At 34.2% G+C, this 19,504-nt stretch overlaps 1 protein-coding gene across 5 annotated transcripts in view; it reads right to left on the minus strand.

Annotated features, from left to right (window-relative positions):
- Window positions 1-764: 764 nt before the first annotated feature.
- The window catches only part of MMUT (methylmalonyl-CoA mutase), a 32,559-nt gene continuing 13,819 nt past the window's right edge, over window positions 765-19,504 (minus strand). For 3 of the 5 annotated variants that reach the window (XM_063632847.1, XM_055263364.2, XM_063632846.1), the window contains exons 7-13: window positions 18,915-19,026; window positions 17,774-17,889; window positions 14,741-14,856; window positions 11,925-12,056; window positions 10,297-10,444; window positions 5,499-5,666; window positions 765-1,866 (exon numbers count right to left, since the gene is read on the minus strand). In XM_063632847.1, the coding sequence (XP_063488917.1) occupies window positions 1,738-1,866; window positions 5,499-5,666; window positions 10,297-10,444; window positions 11,925-12,056; window positions 14,741-14,856; window positions 17,774-17,889; window positions 18,915-19,026 (921 nt within the window). In that variant the 3' untranslated portion in view covers window positions 765-1,737. Of the gene's footprint in view, window positions 1,867-5,498; window positions 5,667-10,296; window positions 10,445-10,569; window positions 11,199-11,512; window positions 11,581-11,924; window positions 12,057-14,740; window positions 14,857-17,773; window positions 17,890-18,914; window positions 19,027-19,504 lie in introns of those variants that run through there. The other 2 variants (XR_008654207.2, XM_055263366.2) reach the window with 2 other exon arrangements.

Consider the following 19,504-nt stretch of genomic DNA (forward strand, 5'->3'; position numbering starts at 1 on the left):
GGGCATACAAGTTTTCATCCAAAAATAAGGATAGTAATAAAAGTCGGATGAAATTTCTTTTGGAATCTTTTGGAATCTAAATAACACTAAAGTGTTTAAGTTTTAACACTTTCTCGATTTAATAATAACGAGAAAATTTAATCTTAAAGTCAGGCCAGATTTCATTTCTATGAGTTATGCCACTGGATATTTCAGAAAATAGGTTTTCAATAGTAAGGTTATTGGAGCCAGTACTTCTGACTTCAGGTAAACAAACACAAACACACACACACACACACACACACAAAATGGACGTGAAATTTGGTAGCAAGTGGCTGCTATTCTTCCTCCCGAAGTAGTCTACTCAAAAGATACTGAATGTCAAGAACTGTAAATTCCTCAAGGATGAGTTTATTTCACATGTCATCCAGCACACAACTAAACACATCACAGAAACGAAATACTTACTAAATTAGTGTGCATTGCTTTACAAGGAAAAGTCAATAAAATGCCATAGTGGCATAGTGAATATATCATTGGACTTGAAGTCAGAGTGTTCATCTGTAAAATGGGAACAATAATCACGACAATACCATTCAGATAATCATATTCTGAAAATTAAATACATTGTATTACAATGAGTTTGTAAATTCTACAGTAATGTACCTATAATACTTTCCAAAAGACTGCTCTCTGATCTAATACAATAGAAATTTATTACAAAAGATAATTATTTATTTTATATTCAAGTAATGGATCATGTTAACAATAAAGGACAACTTTCCTTTTTTATTTAATTTTTTTTTATTTTACATTCTGGGGAACATGTGCAGGATATGCAGATTTGTTACACAGGTAAATGGCAACTTTCCTTCTTTAGTGAGCAAATCTTTCAATAAGCAAAGTACAGGTGTTCTCTGTGATATTTTTATTTTTGCAATTTATGTTTAAGGAGCAAATCTATGCAAGGTAGCATCTTTGTAGATCTGGAAAGTTGAATTCTTTCTATGTCATAGACCTACACTCACAGTTGACATCACCATTCTAGACAAAGCCATAACTACAACCTAAGCACTTTTATTTAAAGGAATGTTCATAAACATCCACTCTCCTGGGTCTTGAGCCAAGCCCAGAAATAACAAGGTCAGATGGTCATGCTCAGGAAGAAAGTAAAATCAGACTTGAAGAAATATACTGTCAAATTCCCCATATTCCAAACTGCTATGCTTGATTTTAATACTTCTTTTATCAAGGTGATTCTGGTAGAATTTGGCTGAGGACTCCTCCCGAAATCTCTTTTGCCACGTAAATACACTCCACTAGTTTTTCAAGATAGGTTTTTATTAATATATGGATTTTATTTTCTGGTGCTCAAGACAATGTAATGCTAAACTGACAAATGGGAATAGTCAATTTTTTAGGTACAGTTTAATTATTAATATAAAAAGTAAACAGATTTATAAGAAACATTCTAATAAATACATCACCATGATTTTTAAAAATAATACCATTGTCCAGAGTTCTTGATAAAGTATTGTTATAGAGAGTTTTTAGGGGTTTTTTTTTTATTTTTGAAGTGAAGCTGTATGTACATACTTATAGCATGACATCAGGCTTATAAGTAAGGTATTTTAAAGTAAAGCTTTCAAGGAAAGCACAAATCAGGTATTGAAATTAAACTGAAGACATAGCTTTACTCTCTTTTTTGATCATAACTAAAATAATATTTTAGACAAAAGCTAAAACAAAAAGAGGATATTATACAGATTGCTGTTTCTTTTCCAAACACTTCTCAATATCATCAAGCACCTGAACAGCAGCCTTTGGAATTCGAGTCCCAGGACCAAATACATTGGAAACACCAACTTCAAACAGAAATTCATAATCCTGTTGAAAGAATGTGTTTAATTAATAAGAGACACTATTTCAATTTTCACGGAAATAAAACCCTATCCTTTCTTCTTTGTCACTCAATTACCCAAAACTTTCTCAACTGAAAGTTTTTTAGCATTTGGGGCTAAAAAATTCTTCCTTGATTGGGAGTGCTACTAATAGCCATCAGCACCAGCCTCCCAGTCCAAGTTATTTAAAAAACAAAACACTGCGCCCATTTTCTAAATACCTCTATGTGTTGCTTGTGGTAGGAAGCTGGATATCCTGACTGAGAACTTCTGAGCCTTAAGCCATAATTTTCTCTCACCTAAGTTTTCACTAGTTGTCATTATTTGTGTTAAATTTAGTATGATATGATAAGTTTGAGCTTAAAAAACTATTTTCTCCTAGGTATTTTGTCTGCAGTTAGTGAATGATGGCACTTTGAATTTGGACACCTGATAGATTTTCTATAAATAAAAATAAGCCCATCTTTTTTTCACTCTCTGTTGCTGTTGCTGTTTTTTTAGTTTATTTATTTGATTTATTTATTTATTTTTTTTTTTGAGACGGAGTCTCGCTCTGTTGCCCAGGCTGGAGTGCAGTGGCACGACCTCGGCTCACTGCAAGCTCTGCCTCCCGGCTTCACGCCATTCTCCTGCCTCAGCCTCCCGAGTAGCTGGGACTACAGGCGTCTGCCACCACGCCTGGCTAATATTTTGTATTTTTAGTAGACATGGGGTTTCACCACGTTAGCCAGGATGGTCTCAATCTCCTGACCTCGTGATCCACCCACCTCGGCCTCCCAAAGTGCTGGGATTACAGGCATGAGCCACCGTGCCCGGCCTTTTTAGTTTATTTGAACAGTCAAAGTATGAGTGAAAAGATATCAAGGGCACAAATAATACTGCAGGATTTTAACTGTTATAACATCTGAACATTTGTAGCTGCAATATCGATTGCGGTTAGGATGTGCTACAAGAACCTGATCATTATCCAGTAGGGTGATCATATATGACAGGACAGTCTGATTTGTGTTTATTGTTGCAGCACTCTTTTTAAGAACACCCATTTCTATTCTCAAGTGATAAATTATATGGTCATGCTAATTACTCCCCAACTACTACTTTTCTGTCTCTATTATATACTTGTAATATTCTTATAATACTATAATATTGCAATAGAACTTAACACATCTCACTGAACTTGTCTCCTTCTATCCTGTGAAATTCGGAGAGCAGACATCATGTCCAATCTGTTTCCCCAGCACTTGACACATAAAAGTGCTCAAAACATGTCATTGTTCTTAAGCAGATGATACAGTTTAAGTGCTCATCAGGGAACTGAATGAAACATGTAATAATAATCATCTCTAAAGTGGAGATGGTCAGATTCACAGGTCTTATACTTCTCTCCTTCCTAAAAATCCCGTGTACCATTTGTCCTGACATCTGAGTTATGGATTTAGAATGGAGGATTCAATTGGAAGAGAACTGCAAGATGTTGCAACTGAAAAAAGGGTATGTGACTTATCTAACTGTTTCTTACATAAGCCTTGTAAAATATACCTTTGTGAGGGGGTAAAATGTTAGCAGTAAGTGAATCTGGGTAAAGGGTATACAGATACTTTTTGTACTACTTTTGTTTTTGCAACTTATCTGTTAGTTTGAAATTATTTCCAAATAAAAATATATGTTTGAATGTCCTCTACTTAGCCGGGCCAGGGATAGCACAGTGCCTGCTTCATGATGGAAGCAGGCATCGTGAGTCTACTCAACTTGCTGAAAAACCTTGGAGGCGACTGCTGCTAAGACAGCTAGAAAATGCTGATTGTAGTAACATACTGGTGAGGACAGACCACGTTTATTCATTTAATCAGACTGCAGAAACTGTAAGCTCCACATGGCAGAGGCTGTATCTGTTTGATTAGCCACTAGATATTAGTGCCTTCTAATTTAAAACTAAGTGACCTTTAATTGAATAATAGCAACATTTTACATATTCACTGCAAACAAATAGTGAGAAAATACAAGGGTGTTAACTGCTATAATTATATAATACCCATAGTCACACAAAAGTATAACACAGAAAGTGGCCCTTATCCTTAGTTGTTAAATTCATGGGAAAAATCACATGGCAAACACCTAAAGATGTTCTAAGTAATTTAAATATCCAGAGAATTAATACAACTTATTTGAAATATAATTCTTGAAAATATCAGCTGACTTATATAACAGGCATTTTTTTTTCTCAACATGAATTCCAATTCAAATGTTTTCTATTGGCTAATTATTTTGGTCCTTACATTTTAATATCATGCCTAGGTATCACAGACTCTAAAACTGCAACACTGATAGAAGTGTTCTGTAGATAGACTGCAATAAAGAATAACTACCCTTTAGTTTCTCAAATAATGACCTATTTTATGAATATAATAGGCAAGTATATTAACAAAAAGAATTTTGTGTTGATTATATCACATTAAATAATGTGTTGTTGGAAAGAAAATAAATATGTAGTTTGTTCAGTAGCCACACTTTATGACGAATCTCACAACCTTATTCATATGAATTTTCTCCTTTCACAAGTAGTATATGAACGTACTATTCTATATTCTGAGTTTTAACGGAGGAAAAAAAACTGTAGAGCTGGAAACAAGGTCACACTTCACTGACGGATTCCTGCTATAGTGATGGGGCCTTTGTAGCTAGCATCTATGAGTCATTTACTTACAGCGGCTTCACACACAGTTCTTCTAACTTGACATTTTTTCCATTCTCAGTAAAAAAGAAAATTTTGATATAATTGAGAACCGGATTGGAAACAGAACCTATCTGTATCTGAAATAACTATTTTAACTGGCCAGGAATGTCATATGTGGAAGGTGTCTCCCTACCTCATTAATAAATTAACTGATATCATTGTAGGTAACATCTATTTCTACTTTCCTAAGAGGACTCACAGTTTTATTCATGTATTCACCTCCTCCCCATTCAGCCTATAATTTTCAAGACAAGCTGATTCCATCTATGTCTGCAATAGGATATTTTTGGCTCCCGAAATACCATGCCCTCATCAAATTAGCTTAAATAATAAAGGGTTTTATAGGACCATGTAAATGATATAGCTCTGAGGTAAGACAACATTTAGGGATGGGATCATCCTGGAGGAAAAGGACAAGGTAGCTCCTTCTAAATAGAAGCAAGTAAACTAAAGGACTCATTCCACCCCCCAGGGCAAGGAGTACTCACTGTATCTCTGGCTAGGTTTTGATATATTCACTGTGTATTTACTACCACTGTTCTCCACTCCACTTACGAGTTTTATTACTTTTATCCTGTTCCTTCTCCATAACTGTTTATTGAGAATGAAGGCAGACATCTAGCATAGGTTACTGGTTTGCAAGGAGGTAGTTCTCTCACTGAAGCTTTGTAAAGTGTAAAGTTAAATTATACATAATAAATTGCAATATAACTTGAATACAAAACAACACTGTCCACTTTCAGACCTTGTAGAATTTATTTAGTGAAATCACCAGGAAATAATATGTTCCTAAATCTACAACAAGTTTATCTTTAGAACCACATATAAGCTATCATTACTCAAGATTCCCATCACAGTACTAGAAAAACGGAGATGAAAAATACCTGAGGTGGTATCACCCCTCCACACATGACAAGAATATCTGGCCGTCCAAGGGAGTTAAGTTCTTTGATGAGTTCAGGAACTAGGGTTTTGTGACCAGCAGCGAGGGTGCTTACACCTACAGCATGCACATCTGCATCCACGGCCTGCTGGGCCACTTCACGAGGAGTCTAAACAGTCAGAAAGTAAAGATAAATCATTGTTTATTACTAGATAATGACTATAAAAACCCCGGAAGACAATCTAGGCAATACCATTCAGAACATACTAATGGGCAAAGGCTTCATGATGAAGATGCCAAAAGCAATTACAACAAAAGCAAAAATTGAAAAATGAGATCTAATTAAACTAAAAAGCATCTGCACTCAAAAGGATACTATCAACAGAGTAAACAGATAACCTACAGAATGGGAGAAAATTTTTGCAAACTGTGAATCTGACAAAGGTCTAACATCTGCATCTATAAAAAAACAAACAAATTTACAAAAAAAATTTAAAAAGTAGGCAAAAGAAATGAACAAACACTTTTCAAAAAAGACATACATGTGGCTAACAATCATATTTTATAAAAGCTCAAAATAACTGATTGTCAGAGAAATGAAAATAAAAACCCCAATGAGACACCATTTCACACCAGTCAGAACGGCTATTATTAAAAAGTCAAAAAATAACAGATGCTAGCAAGGTTGTGGAGAAAATGGAACGTTTATACACTGTTGGTGAGAGTGTAAATTAGTTCAACCATTGTAGATGACAGTGTGGTGATTCCGCACAGACCTAAAAACAGAAATACCTCCCAACCCAGCAATCCCATTACCATATATATACCCAAATGAATAGAAATCTTTCTATTACAAAAACACATGCATGCAGCCGGGCACGGTGGCTCACACCTGTAATTCCAGCACTTTGGGAGGCAGAGGCTCCCTTGAGGATCATTTGAGGTCAAGAGTTCGAGATCAGCCTGGCCAACATGGTGAAACCCATCCCTACTAAAAATACAAAAATTAGCCACCATAGTGGCACGTGCCTGTAGTCCCAGCTACTCATATGGCTGAAGCAGAAGACTCGCTTGAACCCAGGAGGTAGAGGTTGCAGTGAGCCAAGATCATACCACTGCACTCCAGCATGGACGAAAGAGCAAGACTCTGCCTCAAAAAAAAAAAACCACATATTCACATGTATGTTCACTGTAGCACTATTCACCACAGCAAAGACATGGAATCAACCTAAATGCCCATCAGTGATAGACTGGATAAAGAAAATGTGATACATACACACTAAAGAATACTATGCAGCCAGAAAAAAAGAATGAGATCATGTCCTCTGCAGGAACACGGATGAAGCTGGAAGCCATTATCCTTAGCAAACTAACACAGGAACAGAAATACCACATGTTCTTTCTTATAAGTGGGAGCTAAATGACGAGAACACATGGACACAAAGAAGGCAAAGAGGGAAACAACACACACTGGGGCCTATCAGCGGGTAGAGAAGCAGGAGGAGGGAGAGGATCAGGAAAAATAACTAATGGGTACTAGGCTTAACGACACAAGTTTACCTATATAACAAACCTACACATGTACCCCTGAACTTAAAATAAAAGTTAAAAAATAATAATAATAATAATAATATTTTTTTGAATACTAAAAGAGTGTTTCCTCAAATGTTGGGGGTCTTCCTGATGTAATGCCTACAGGTATCAGAAACGTTTAAATTTAATATTCATCGTTACATTATTTCCCTCAGAGAACTTTGTTCTGATTATTTACATTTTTCATCAAATTTTCTGAAAATAATAACTCAATCCCTAATTTTTAGTGTTTGCTGATTTTTATGTTGTGAATATTCCAACCATAGCCAATTTCACCCTATTAACGTGACATTACTAAATGCAAAGCAGAAAAAAAGATGCATAATAGCCACACAATGATACAGTATCTCTACCACATAGATAAAACAGATGGAAATAACCTAAAGAGCAGTTAATAATAAAATATAGTCAGCATAGGGAGTGATGAGTTTTTAGTACGTGACATTACTAAATGCAAAGCAGAAAAAAAGATGCATAATAGCCACACAATGATACAGTATCTCTACCACATAGATAAAACAGATGGAAATAACCTAAAGAGCAGTTAATAATAAAATATAGTCAGCATAGGGAGTGATGAGTTTTTAGTACTTATCACCTTTGGTTTTAGGCAATAGTAAAAGGTCTAATCTCTAGAATCTATAAGGAACTTAAATGAGACACCATTTCACACCATGAAAAACAACTGGCTTTTGAAATTCTTAAAAATTTAATTCCTGGAGGCCTCGCTATTCCTTAGTGGTTCTATCAATCCTGCCTACATATCTGTAAGTAGTCCCTCCATTAAATTTTCTTCAAAATCCTAGCTGAGATTTGGTTTCTCTTGAGATCCTGACATTGCCCTAGTTAAGGTCTTCATTGTTTCTCATTGTTTTTCTTCACTGGACTCCTTGAATCTAGTTGCAGCTCTCCTCCATCCACTTCAGAGAGTGATTTTACTAGAAAGCAAATGGCACTGTGTTTCTGAAACAAACGTAAGTTTCAAGGATCAATAAATATAAGTTTCTGGGTTTCTTGTAACAAGTGAGGTGCCCTCCTTGTCCATATTTTAGTTATAGTAATTTTCATACACTGATGAAATTACAAGTAAATCTCTCTTGTTAGGAGATTGTAACCTCCTTGAGGACAAAATTGTATCCTACTCGACTCAGCCTAGTATCTGGTAGATGATCAATAAATATGTAGTAGATAAGGCTTTTCATATAAAATTATTACAATGTACTTTTTAGACAAATTTTTTGTATTATCATTCTATGGAAAATGATAGTGTAATTTATCTCCAGCAAATTATTTTCCTGTCTAATATTCTGTGACTAAGTAACATATCAGTAGAGAGTTAAAAAACAACAACAAAAATAAACGAAAATAACCTTACTTATGAATTGAGCTTATATTGCTATTTGATTTCCTTTTCAAAACACTTTTCACCAATCCCATGTGGGCTATCTTTCCCACAAAATATTAGTCAAATCTCAATAAAGAGTACAATAAGATCTTTGAAAGTAATCTTCATAGTTCCAGAGGCATAATCAGTTTTAGCTCTGAACTGAGACTTTTAAAAGTCTGAAAGATTAATTATATTTTATTTTTATTTCTATCAGAATTAATTGGACTATATGTGTTATGGTTAATACTGAGTGTCAACTTGGTTGAGGGATACAAAGTATTGACCCTGAGTGTGTCTGTGAGGGTGTTGTCAAAGGAGATTAACATTTGAGTCAGTGGGCTAGGAAAGGGCTAGACCCACCCTTAATCTGGGTGGGCACCATCTAATCAGCTGCCAGCACGGCTAGAATATAAGCAGGCAAAAAAATGTGAAAAGAGAGACTGGCCTGGCCTCCAAGCCTACATCTTTCTCCCGTGGTGGATGCTTCCTGCCCTCCAACATTGGACTCCAAGTACTTCAGTTTGGGAACTCGGATTGGCTCTCCTTGCTCCTCAGCATGCAGAAGACCTACTGTGGGACCTTGTGATCATGTGAGTTAACACTTAATAAACTCCCCCTTACATATATACATACATATAAAGGCTAGGGGAGAGAAGGCAGGGTGGCAGGAGTGGAGACCATGGGCGTTTGAGCTACTTTCTCACGTAACTTACTTGTGCCTTCAGGACCTGCTCAAGCCCAACCACATATATACCACTTCCATTTGATGATGGAAACCTGCTGTGCAAGACCCACTTTATAGTTAGATGGGTCAGAAAGCACCCAGTTCATGATAGGCAGTTCCGGTCGCATGGTAACTTGATGACCCATAGTCAAACACTCAGTTTCCACCAAAGCCCAGTACAGGCCAAGAGCTGTCAAAAGGAAAGTAGTTATCTGCAGAAGATGGCAGGGCTTTCCTCCAAAATCCTAGAGGCCTCTGCTGTGACTCACCTATGGGGGCCTGCCAAAGGCTTCAAACATCATTGCTATCTGCCACTGACACCTCAAGCACCATTGGATCTGCTGGGTCATATGGCCCAAGTGGCAGAGCAGCTTGCATAGCAGCCTGGACCTGTTGCAGAGCCTTCTCCTATTCTGGACCCCACTCAAAACTGGCAGCCTTTCGGGTCACTCGATAAATAGGCCAGAGTAACACAGAATAACACATTCCAAATGAGGAATGTGTTGCCTCCAAAAATCCAAATAGGCCCACTAGGCATTTTTCCTCTTTCTTGGTTTTAGTAGGGGACAAATTCAGCAATTTATCCTTCTAAGATTATCCTTAGAAGGAATATCTCAACAGGCCCCACACCACTGGACCCCTTACTGAAGGAGAAGGTCCCTGAATTTTAGTCAGATTTATTTCCCATCCTCTGGCATGCAAATGTCTCACCAATAAGTCCAGTTTGTTTGCTACTTCTTGCTCACTGGATTTAATCAGCATAATGTCATCAATTAATGGACCAGTTGTGATATCTTGCAGAAGTGAAAAGTGATCAAGGTCTCTCGAATAAGATTATGACAAAGCCAGAGAGTTAATAAACCCCTGCAGTAGGACAGTAAAGGTATATTGCTGGCCTTGCCAGCTGAAGGCAAATTGCTTCTGGTGGGCCTTGTGGGCAGGAATGGAGAGAAAGGCATTTACCAAGTCAGTGGCTGCATACCAGTTACCAGAAGATGTATTAATTTGCTCAATGTCTCTCATCATTTTACTAAGTTTTCTAAATGTAAGTGACTAGTAAATACTTTAGAAATTCCCCCCAACAGTTTTTAGTACCTGGAAAAGAGGGCCTATGTCCACATCAAAACCAAGATCAGCAAATCCTGTAGCAATAACTTTTGCTCCTCTGTCATGGCCATCTTGTCCCATTTTTGCTACAAGAAGACGAGGTCTGCGACCTTCACGTTCCATGAATTTACGAACCCTGAAAAACATTTAAAAATATATCAGTAGTTAGATATTAATTTTCCAAAGGCAAGATATAAAAACTAATTTATTCACAGCAAATCTTTCAAGTTTATTTAAAAACACCTAATTTGTTTACTTGTATTTTGGGTTTTTTTTTTTTTTCCAATTTTTATTTTACATTCAGGGGTTAATGTGCAGGTTTGTTACATAGTTAAACACGTGCCATGGTGAATAGCTGCATAGATCACCCCATTACCTAGGTATTAAGCCCAGCATCCATTAGCTATTCTTCGTGATGATCTCCCTGCTCCCATCCGTATTTTGTTAATGCATCTATTTCACATTGAGAGCTCCATTAAAGCCATCTCCCCCTTAGAGGAAAGTCTGAAAGATGGCACAGACTGTAAGCACATAACACCGAGAACATCACGGTGAAGTAAGACAAAAAATGACAACCTCCCACCTTCATGAGCCAGGGTACAGAGTACAACATGCAGAAAGATTTAAATATAAACTAAAAAGTGACTTCACAGTCATTTATACATATATGTGACAGACTGGCTGCTTTGAATTGTCCACATCTCATGTACCCTTCATAAGTGTGAACTCTCCCCAGCTAACAGCAATATGGTTTCTCATCATGCTATATAATCAAAATGCTTGCTTGCTCCACTGACAAATTTACTTCCAACACAAGAAAGCACTTATCTTTGTTAAAAGAAAAAAAGTTCCATTTTGATGACTTTCACCTTGGCTGTTTTGATATTTATCTAGTATACAAGTATGGAAATTCAGTTTCTAATGGGAAGCTTGTTACAGAGGTTGAGAAGACCAATCATCAAAAAGCTAGTTTTTACACTTGAGAAATATGATCACATTAATATATATTTCCAAGTCATGCTGTGGAAATGTAAGTTATTATCAGTTCAGTAAATACTGATTGTAATGTATGCATAGATGCCAACTAAATGTTTACTTTAAATTATGAAAATTAAGATTTTATAATTATTCAAGCAATGAATAATGTAAACAAATTCAAAAAATATGAAACTCTACCATAGTAAGCAGATTGAAATATAAATACCTGGAGGATATGAAGCAATATCATTGTTAGTTAAACATCTGTTTGACATCAGAAACTCCTGAAGGGGACTATGGTGAAAGTTCAAAATAGTGTTAATTATATGAAAACTAATAATAGTTTCAATATTTGATATTTATTATTAAATATCAGGTACATATTAAAATAATGATAGTATAGATATATAATATGTATCATGTATGTTTCTAATTATATATTATATGTAATGAATAAATTACATACTCTATTATGTTATATAGTTTATATAATATAATTAATATTTAATTTACTATTTATTATTTTAAAATTCAAAAATTTCTCAGTTGTATGTAAGGAAATTAAGCTCCCAGTAGATTCAAGGGGATTGTGTTAACAGAAAAGATGAAATTCTGGCCTAAGAAACCTTACATATTACCTCTTGATAGCAGATGTTATCTCTTTACTTTCTCCAAATTCCTGGCGATATGCTCCACTCACCATTCGATCATTCGCTTTATGTTCACCAAATACCTTTTTCAGGGCATCTGTGATTTCTCCCACTGTACATCTGAAACATGAAATGGTGGTTCCATTAACTTCATTACGTTCTGATAAAGATATCTGTTTACCATAATATTCAATATAATTAAACATATTTTATTACATAACTAAACGACTGTAAAAATGTAAAATAAGAATGTTTTTAATGTATTATGAAAGCATCTCTTCTGAAAATACTTATGAAAAATTTATTCTGGATGCCTTTATGCATCCAATTCTCTTTTCAACATTTGTCAACCAAGAAATGACTGAATGACCTAATAATTACATATATAGACAAGTACCTGAAGGTTGCTGAATAATTCACCACTTAACACAAATGGATAAACAGCAACACTCCCATAAATATGTTTTGATAAGAAGTAAATCTTTTAGCATATTCCATCCATTTGTTCACTAACTCATCCAACATTAGCTGTGTGCCTAATATGTGCCAGATATTACTATATCTCTATATCTACTATAGCAATACAGTAATAAATGAGACCAAAGAAGAAGTGCTTGTTCTTATAGACATTAACATCTGTAACATCTAGTCAGAGGATGCAGATGATAAACAACTAAATAAATAAACTAGTAAGACAATTTCATAAGGTAATCAGTACTATAAAGACACTAAACCACGCAAAGATGGAATGGGGTGTCTGGAAGAACTATTTTAAAGTTATTGAAGATGTGAAGATATGACTTTTGAACTAACATATAAATTATAAAAAGGGGGATCCCAAGGGAACATAAAAGAGTAAGAGTGTTTGAAAACGGAAGCACTAAAAGCAAAGGCTCTGAGATGTAGGAAAATATGTTTTATGTTCTAAAAATAGAAAGAAGGGCATTAGGAACACAGCATAGTGAGGAAAGTGGTATAAGATGAGTCAGAGAGATGGGCAAGAGTCACATCTAGCACATCTTGCAGACTATCGGAAGATTAGGTTTTAATCTAAAAGGCATTGGCAACCATCAAAGGACTTTAATAAAAGTTATCTAATTTTTTTATGAAATTAGTAGTAGAAAAAAACAGCACATACTATTTATACTATACCTTAACCAGTTAAAGCAACATTTTTTAAAAGTTCATTATATTAAGAAATAAACACTTAAAAGCAAAAGTAATCTATTTAATGATACTGCCATATATTGGGAGAGAATTTTCCATGGGTCACTTGCTTTTCTGCACATCCTGTGGAGCAAAGCACTGACGGCTCTTTATTCTGGACTATCTTTTCAAAGATGTCTGTATACTGAATCACCTTAGAAGACAGAAATATTGGCTACCTCCAGAGCAAAGGGTAGGTTTGCTTTCTGTCCAATATAATAATGTCTGCCTCTAGAACAATGGGGGCCGTGCTTATTACCCATTACAAAAGATTCTGAATCCCTAATGCAACCCAATCTCCTTGAATGCAACCGAATCTCCTTGAATGCAACCCACCGCACTGTACATGAGGTATCATCTAGCAGTCCTTTTCACATCACTCACATCAACTGGGAATCAAAGGAACTAGCCCAAAACCTGCTGATGTTATGGCTATTAATATTGTAGTAACAAACTGTCATTAGGTTCTGATCCAGGGACCTCATATCATCAACCAGCACCCCACTACACAGGATAACTTGTTAGCTTGCAAGAAGGGTAATATTTCAGACTCCTTCTGGTTCTTAATATAATGAATTTATTTATATATTGATATATATAATGAGATAATTTTTAAATAACAACAAATAGAAAAATAATAAAAATTAACACATTAAGTGCCATATTCTGTTTCAGGAACTATTTTTAATGATTTAATGTCTTCTCACAACAATCCTATTAGGTAGTAAGTACAAAAAACTTCACTTTGCCAAATATCGTGTCTATGGGAACACAGAAGCAGATATAACATGAGATTAGATTCTGTTTTTCACTCAGCCTTTTTTAAATGCAGGATGACAAAAGTTAGGAGACAAAGGAGCATGTTAAGGGTTACAAAGGCAAAAAGTTTCAAGAAGGAAGAGGTGGTCAATAATGTTAAATACTGTAGAGAATTCAAGATAAGGACTAAAAATTATCCACAGTATCAGACAAAGAGGAGGTCGCTAGTGAACTTAGTAAGAGCAATGATATTACAGTAGAAAATCAAATGCAGTAGACCAAAATGTCAACAGGAGATAAAAGACTAGTAACAGTAAGTATTCTACTCCTAAAAGAACACATGGCTCCAATAACAAGGGAAGAAGGACTGGGATGGGGGTGTGAGGAAATTGGTTGCTCTTCTGGTCACTTCATGGTTAAAACTAATTCAAAAGCAATGGGATGACAAGTTTTTCCTATAAATTCTCAGATTAATATTCTCCTCTCCACCCCAGAGCCATTTTAACTGGTAAAATACCAAGGTAATAGGCATAAACCTGGTGATATACTTGAGAGTCCAACACATTTCAACCTGAGGATCAGTGAAATGGATTCATTACAATAGTTTCAAAATTCCTCAGCCACAGTAAAATATACAATTATTAATACAGTTCACTCAAAATATATGAATGTTTTAAATACAGAGATTTTAAAATGATGAATTAAATTTATTATGGATGCCATTATTTTCTTTTGGGCTCACATGGTTTATAGCATCAACCTTTTATTTAGGTATACTCTGAAAAGCTAAACTGGTCAACTTTTAGTCCTTGGAAACCTCCAAACTTATATATCTTTACCTTGCACGAGATGCTTCCACTGCAAGAGCCAGGATATTTCCATCTCCGCTAGCAGCACATTCAGTTAGTGCAGCAAGACAACGTTCAGCCAAAGCTTGATCCCTGCTGGATTTGATCTATGGAAAAAGTCAAGGAAAGGGACAATTTACATGAAGAGAGAATAAAACAGAGATCAAGAGATTAGACCCTGATGCATACCATATGGCATTTTTTTCCATAATCCTAACTCCAAATATAAGAGGAAAAAATTGAAAAGAATAACATATAACCTAGGAATTTTATTCATTCAATTCATTCATTCACTCAGGATTTCCTAAAATAATATTACATTTGGTATAATCCTAACAAATCAGAAACATGAAGGGCAATAATAGTGCTGACCTTCCCAAGTAGCACATGTTACTTAGGCTTTTCTAAAATACCAAGACATTGTAAACAAGTGGGTCTTTCATATGAAGTATTTTGAAGGAACACTAAAGATTAATAGTGACAAGAAAAAAAATCAAAACTTAGAGAATATTTTAGTTATATTTTAAGTTTCCTTTAGATAAATAATAATATATTGATAATAATATGTATACTGCTATACTTTTATTTAAAAATAATCTCAAGAGAGAAAGAGGGACTAAGAAAAAGATATACAATGAAAAGCATAGTAAAAAACGTTTTCCCTGGGTCCTAACTCTGCTCTGCATTTGTCAAAATAAAGTTGCATAAATCCGTTTTTTTACAAATTGTACCATCTGTAAAAGAGTCTAAAATATACTGCTCAAGATGCCACTAATATTATATAGTATATATAAGCACAGGTTGTACAGAAAATTTATACAGTCACCCCTCAGTATCTGTGGGTGATTGGTTTCATGACCCACTGCCCACCCTATCCACAGATACCAAAATTCAGGGATGTTCAAGGCCGTTATATAAAATGATGTAGTATTTGCATATAACCTATGTACATTTTCTTGTATACTTTAAATCATCTCTAGATTACTTATAATTCCTAATACAATGTAAATACTACATAAGTAGTTGTTACACTGTATGGTTTAGGAAATAACAAGAAAAAAGTCTGTACATATTCAGTATAGCCGCATCCATTCTTTTTTTCTCAAGTATCTTCAATTCATTATTGGTTAAATCTATAGATGTGGAACCCACAGATATGGAGGTCCAACTAAATTTAGAGCAAGAAAAAACTCAACTCCAAATTCTCCATAAAAATGCCCATTTTTCTTTATCTTTTATTGGAGAAAGAAACAATAAACACATACAATTTAAGAGAAAAATAAAGTAAATAGAGTAAATAACGAAGTGATTTGTCACAGGGTAGTAGGGTGCTATTGTAGATATTGGATCACTGTAAGCTTCTTAGATAAGGTGACATTTGAGCAAAGACCTAAGAAGTACACCTTTTCTGGTTTACTAGAAAACTAGTCATCCTTAGATTAGGTAGTTTGCTATAATTATCTCAACAACAGATTACTAAAATTCAGGGAGTGAAAACACATGCTAAAATTAATTAGGGCTGAGGGTTACAGAAAAATAATTTAATATAAAATTACTGTTGAGGTAGTTCACGTTTTTTAAAAAATTACCACCACAGGTAAAATATTGTTTAAAACCATAGGTAAAAGGAAAGCATAAGAAAATATAAACTTGAGTTCATTACTAAAGAGAGCTCAGAGTATTGCAGGAGAAACATATTTTGCTATAAAAATATCTGAGTCTAGATATGAAAATTAATTTTTATAATAGAAGGACTTTGATTTGGTCATGGTCCTAAGAAAGTTCAAAACTAGGAAAAAGTTATATCAGAATATCCATTTCTCCTAAACTGGCTATAGAGTCAAAAAGCCTGCATTCAAATCCCAGCTTTGTCACTTAAACTATAAACTTGAGCAACTAAATGAGACTCTCCAATCATTATATTGGAATATATTTTCCCTCATCTGTAAATGGAAATAAAAATAGTAACTACCTGTTAAATAAAATAACACACAAAAACAACAATTCAAGAAAAGGATTTAGTACAGTATGTGGTACACAGTAAGTGCTCAATAAATGTTAACTATTATTCCTATATTATCATTAATGAATTTCTCTCTTGCCCAAAATAAGGTTTATCATTATTCATGATAATGAAATCCCTCAGGCTATGAAGATATAAAGTTAATAACCTAAAGTATAAGAGAAAAGAAAGGGTTTTCCAAAAATAAATACTATTAGATTTTTATAGATTGAACTAAAAAAAGCCATACATTAAACAATCTCAGGAAAAGTAAACAAAGAAAAACCATTAAATGTTTAAGCTTCCTGCCTTGGAAACAGCAGTACTTACAAATGCCAAAGATTAAGAGGCCAAAGTAGCTTCATACAACAAAAATATATAGGTTACAACAGTGACAATTAATTTGATTTATCTATTTTAGTATTTCATATGCTCTGGATCAACTCAGTGACAAACTAAAAATAAGAAGGGAATACGGTACTCTAGTTTCAATCAAAATAAATAAAGGTTATTATAAACTGTACCTTACTAAAGCACTACCAAATATAGTTGAATTTTAAAAATCAAAAAGCAAGTAATTATTTCAAAGTAGTATCAGATGCCATCATTCTGGTGAAAGAAATTACAATAAGAAGCCCTGGGTTCAAATACTAACTCTAAACTTTATTCTGTTTTTAATTTTTAGTAAGTTACATAATCATCTAAGCCTTGGTTTTAATCTATAAATTATGGAAGGTATTATTATTGTAGTGTGGTTTGTAATAACAACTTATAAGTTTCACAGAGGTAGATATCATGGTTTAAAACAAGTTTTTTGTGTCAACAGACTGAGTCCTGTTTGTCCAATTATTTATCCTGAGCAAGTTTTTCAATGCCTTATCTTTAGTTCCCTTACATTTGAAATGATGGAAATTAATACACACCTCATGCTGTTGTAAGGATTAATGTAAGCAGGACAATCTAAGAGCTTAGCCAGAGCCCAGAACACAGAATTAAAAAAAAAACAAACAAGCTGTTAATACCTTCTTAAGTTTTTCAATCTGCCTGTTTCGCACTGAAGTATTATCAATTGCCAGAACTTCTACAGCATCTTCCTTTTCCAACTGGTACTTATTTACTCCAACGATTACTTCAGAACCTGGTAATTTCCCAAAGAAAAATTTTATTCACAAATAATTACCTAACTGTAATGCTCTGGTTATGATGTATTTTCCTTATAAATTTAATATCTTTAAGTAGTATTCTTAATTCTTAATGCAACTTCAATATAGATCAGCAAATCCCAATCTGAGAAGGGGGTATGAGAGGAAAGTAGAGGTGTATGTCAGAGTCTCTGTAAGGAAGGACTTTCATTATTCTACCAAACTATTCATATACACTTTCCCACAGTTCCTAATAAATCTTCTGACACTTCAAAATAACAGAGAAGTTGCCATCTAAGATTTATAAGGTAGAGAATGAATACCCAGTAGCTTTTCTAATATTTTTTTTAATTCAGCCAATCACTTTTAAACAAAAAAAGAACCCTTCTATAATCTATAAGTAGTAAATCAAAATTACAAAGATAATTCCTTACATGATAAAGAATACATTTTACCTCAAACTACCAGATTATTACCCTTATACCAAACTTCCCACAACCCCTACCCCTGGTTATACTCCTTCATATTTCCTTCATAGCACTTATCGTGATCTATAATTCTTTATTTACTTGTTCATTTTCCTCTCTTTTACTAGAATGTAAGATTTGTGTGCATAGAGGTCATAGAGGTCATGTCTGTCCTGTTCACAGTTGTATACCCAGACATAGCAAGTGCCTCAAACAAAATAAACTAAAAAAGTATGCATCGAATGAATGAATACTCCAATGCAGAGAACACTGTGATCATCAACAGTGTCATCTTCAAAATGTTAATGACATCTACCCACAAACATGTACATATATACAATGGGTAGACATCCACACACACTGTACATATGCTTGCCTGTGTGCATCCATTTATGAGAAAATACATATATAGATAGATACAAGTATATGAGAAAAAATTTACCCAAGTTCCATTTTTCATTATTTTTGTTTTATTAACTATACATGTTATCTTCAAACAAATGAATTTCTTTTTAACTACTGGATTTCATATATGAACTTTCTCACTATCTTACCAGAATCTATTCTAGCTTGCCTTCGGGCAGCACATTCTTCAATTCGAAGTTTAGGTATTCCCTCAGCTACAGCTTTGGCCATTCCACCCATTTCTTCAATTTCATTAATGAGCTAAAAAGAAAAACATTTAACAAAACTAAAAGAGAATATTAAAAATGTGTGTAAACTATATAAATTTGTTATGAGTGTTATATAATTACTAATATTAATAAAATTATAAACTAAATGTTAATGTTTCATAAGAACAGAATTAAATAAACATCAAAGGCATTAATTAGAATTTGTGTGTTTATAGTTACTTGAAAAGACAACTAACAAGTATATTCCAAAAAACACAAAACCTCTTAAGTCTTGGGAGAAAATTAAAGCAACATCAATTCTCTAATCTTTATTTTTAGGTAAAGTTTTCATAATTACATAAAGTCTCTAAGAAAAATATATTTTAAAATGCAATTTACTTTTGATTTGAGCTGCAGAAAAACAATGTAACCCCATCTTTAATGAAATCAGGAAACATTTAAACCTTCAATCATAGCTTCATATATGAAGGTAGAAAACAGACAGTGGAATGATATATGACTTAGCAGAA

This window comes from Symphalangus syndactylus, chromosome 23, assembly GCF_028878055.3.
Source record: "Symphalangus syndactylus isolate Jambi chromosome 23, NHGRI_mSymSyn1-v2.1_pri, whole genome shotgun sequence".
NCBI classification, from domain to species: Eukaryota; Metazoa; Chordata; class Mammalia; order Primates; family Hylobatidae; genus Symphalangus; species Symphalangus syndactylus.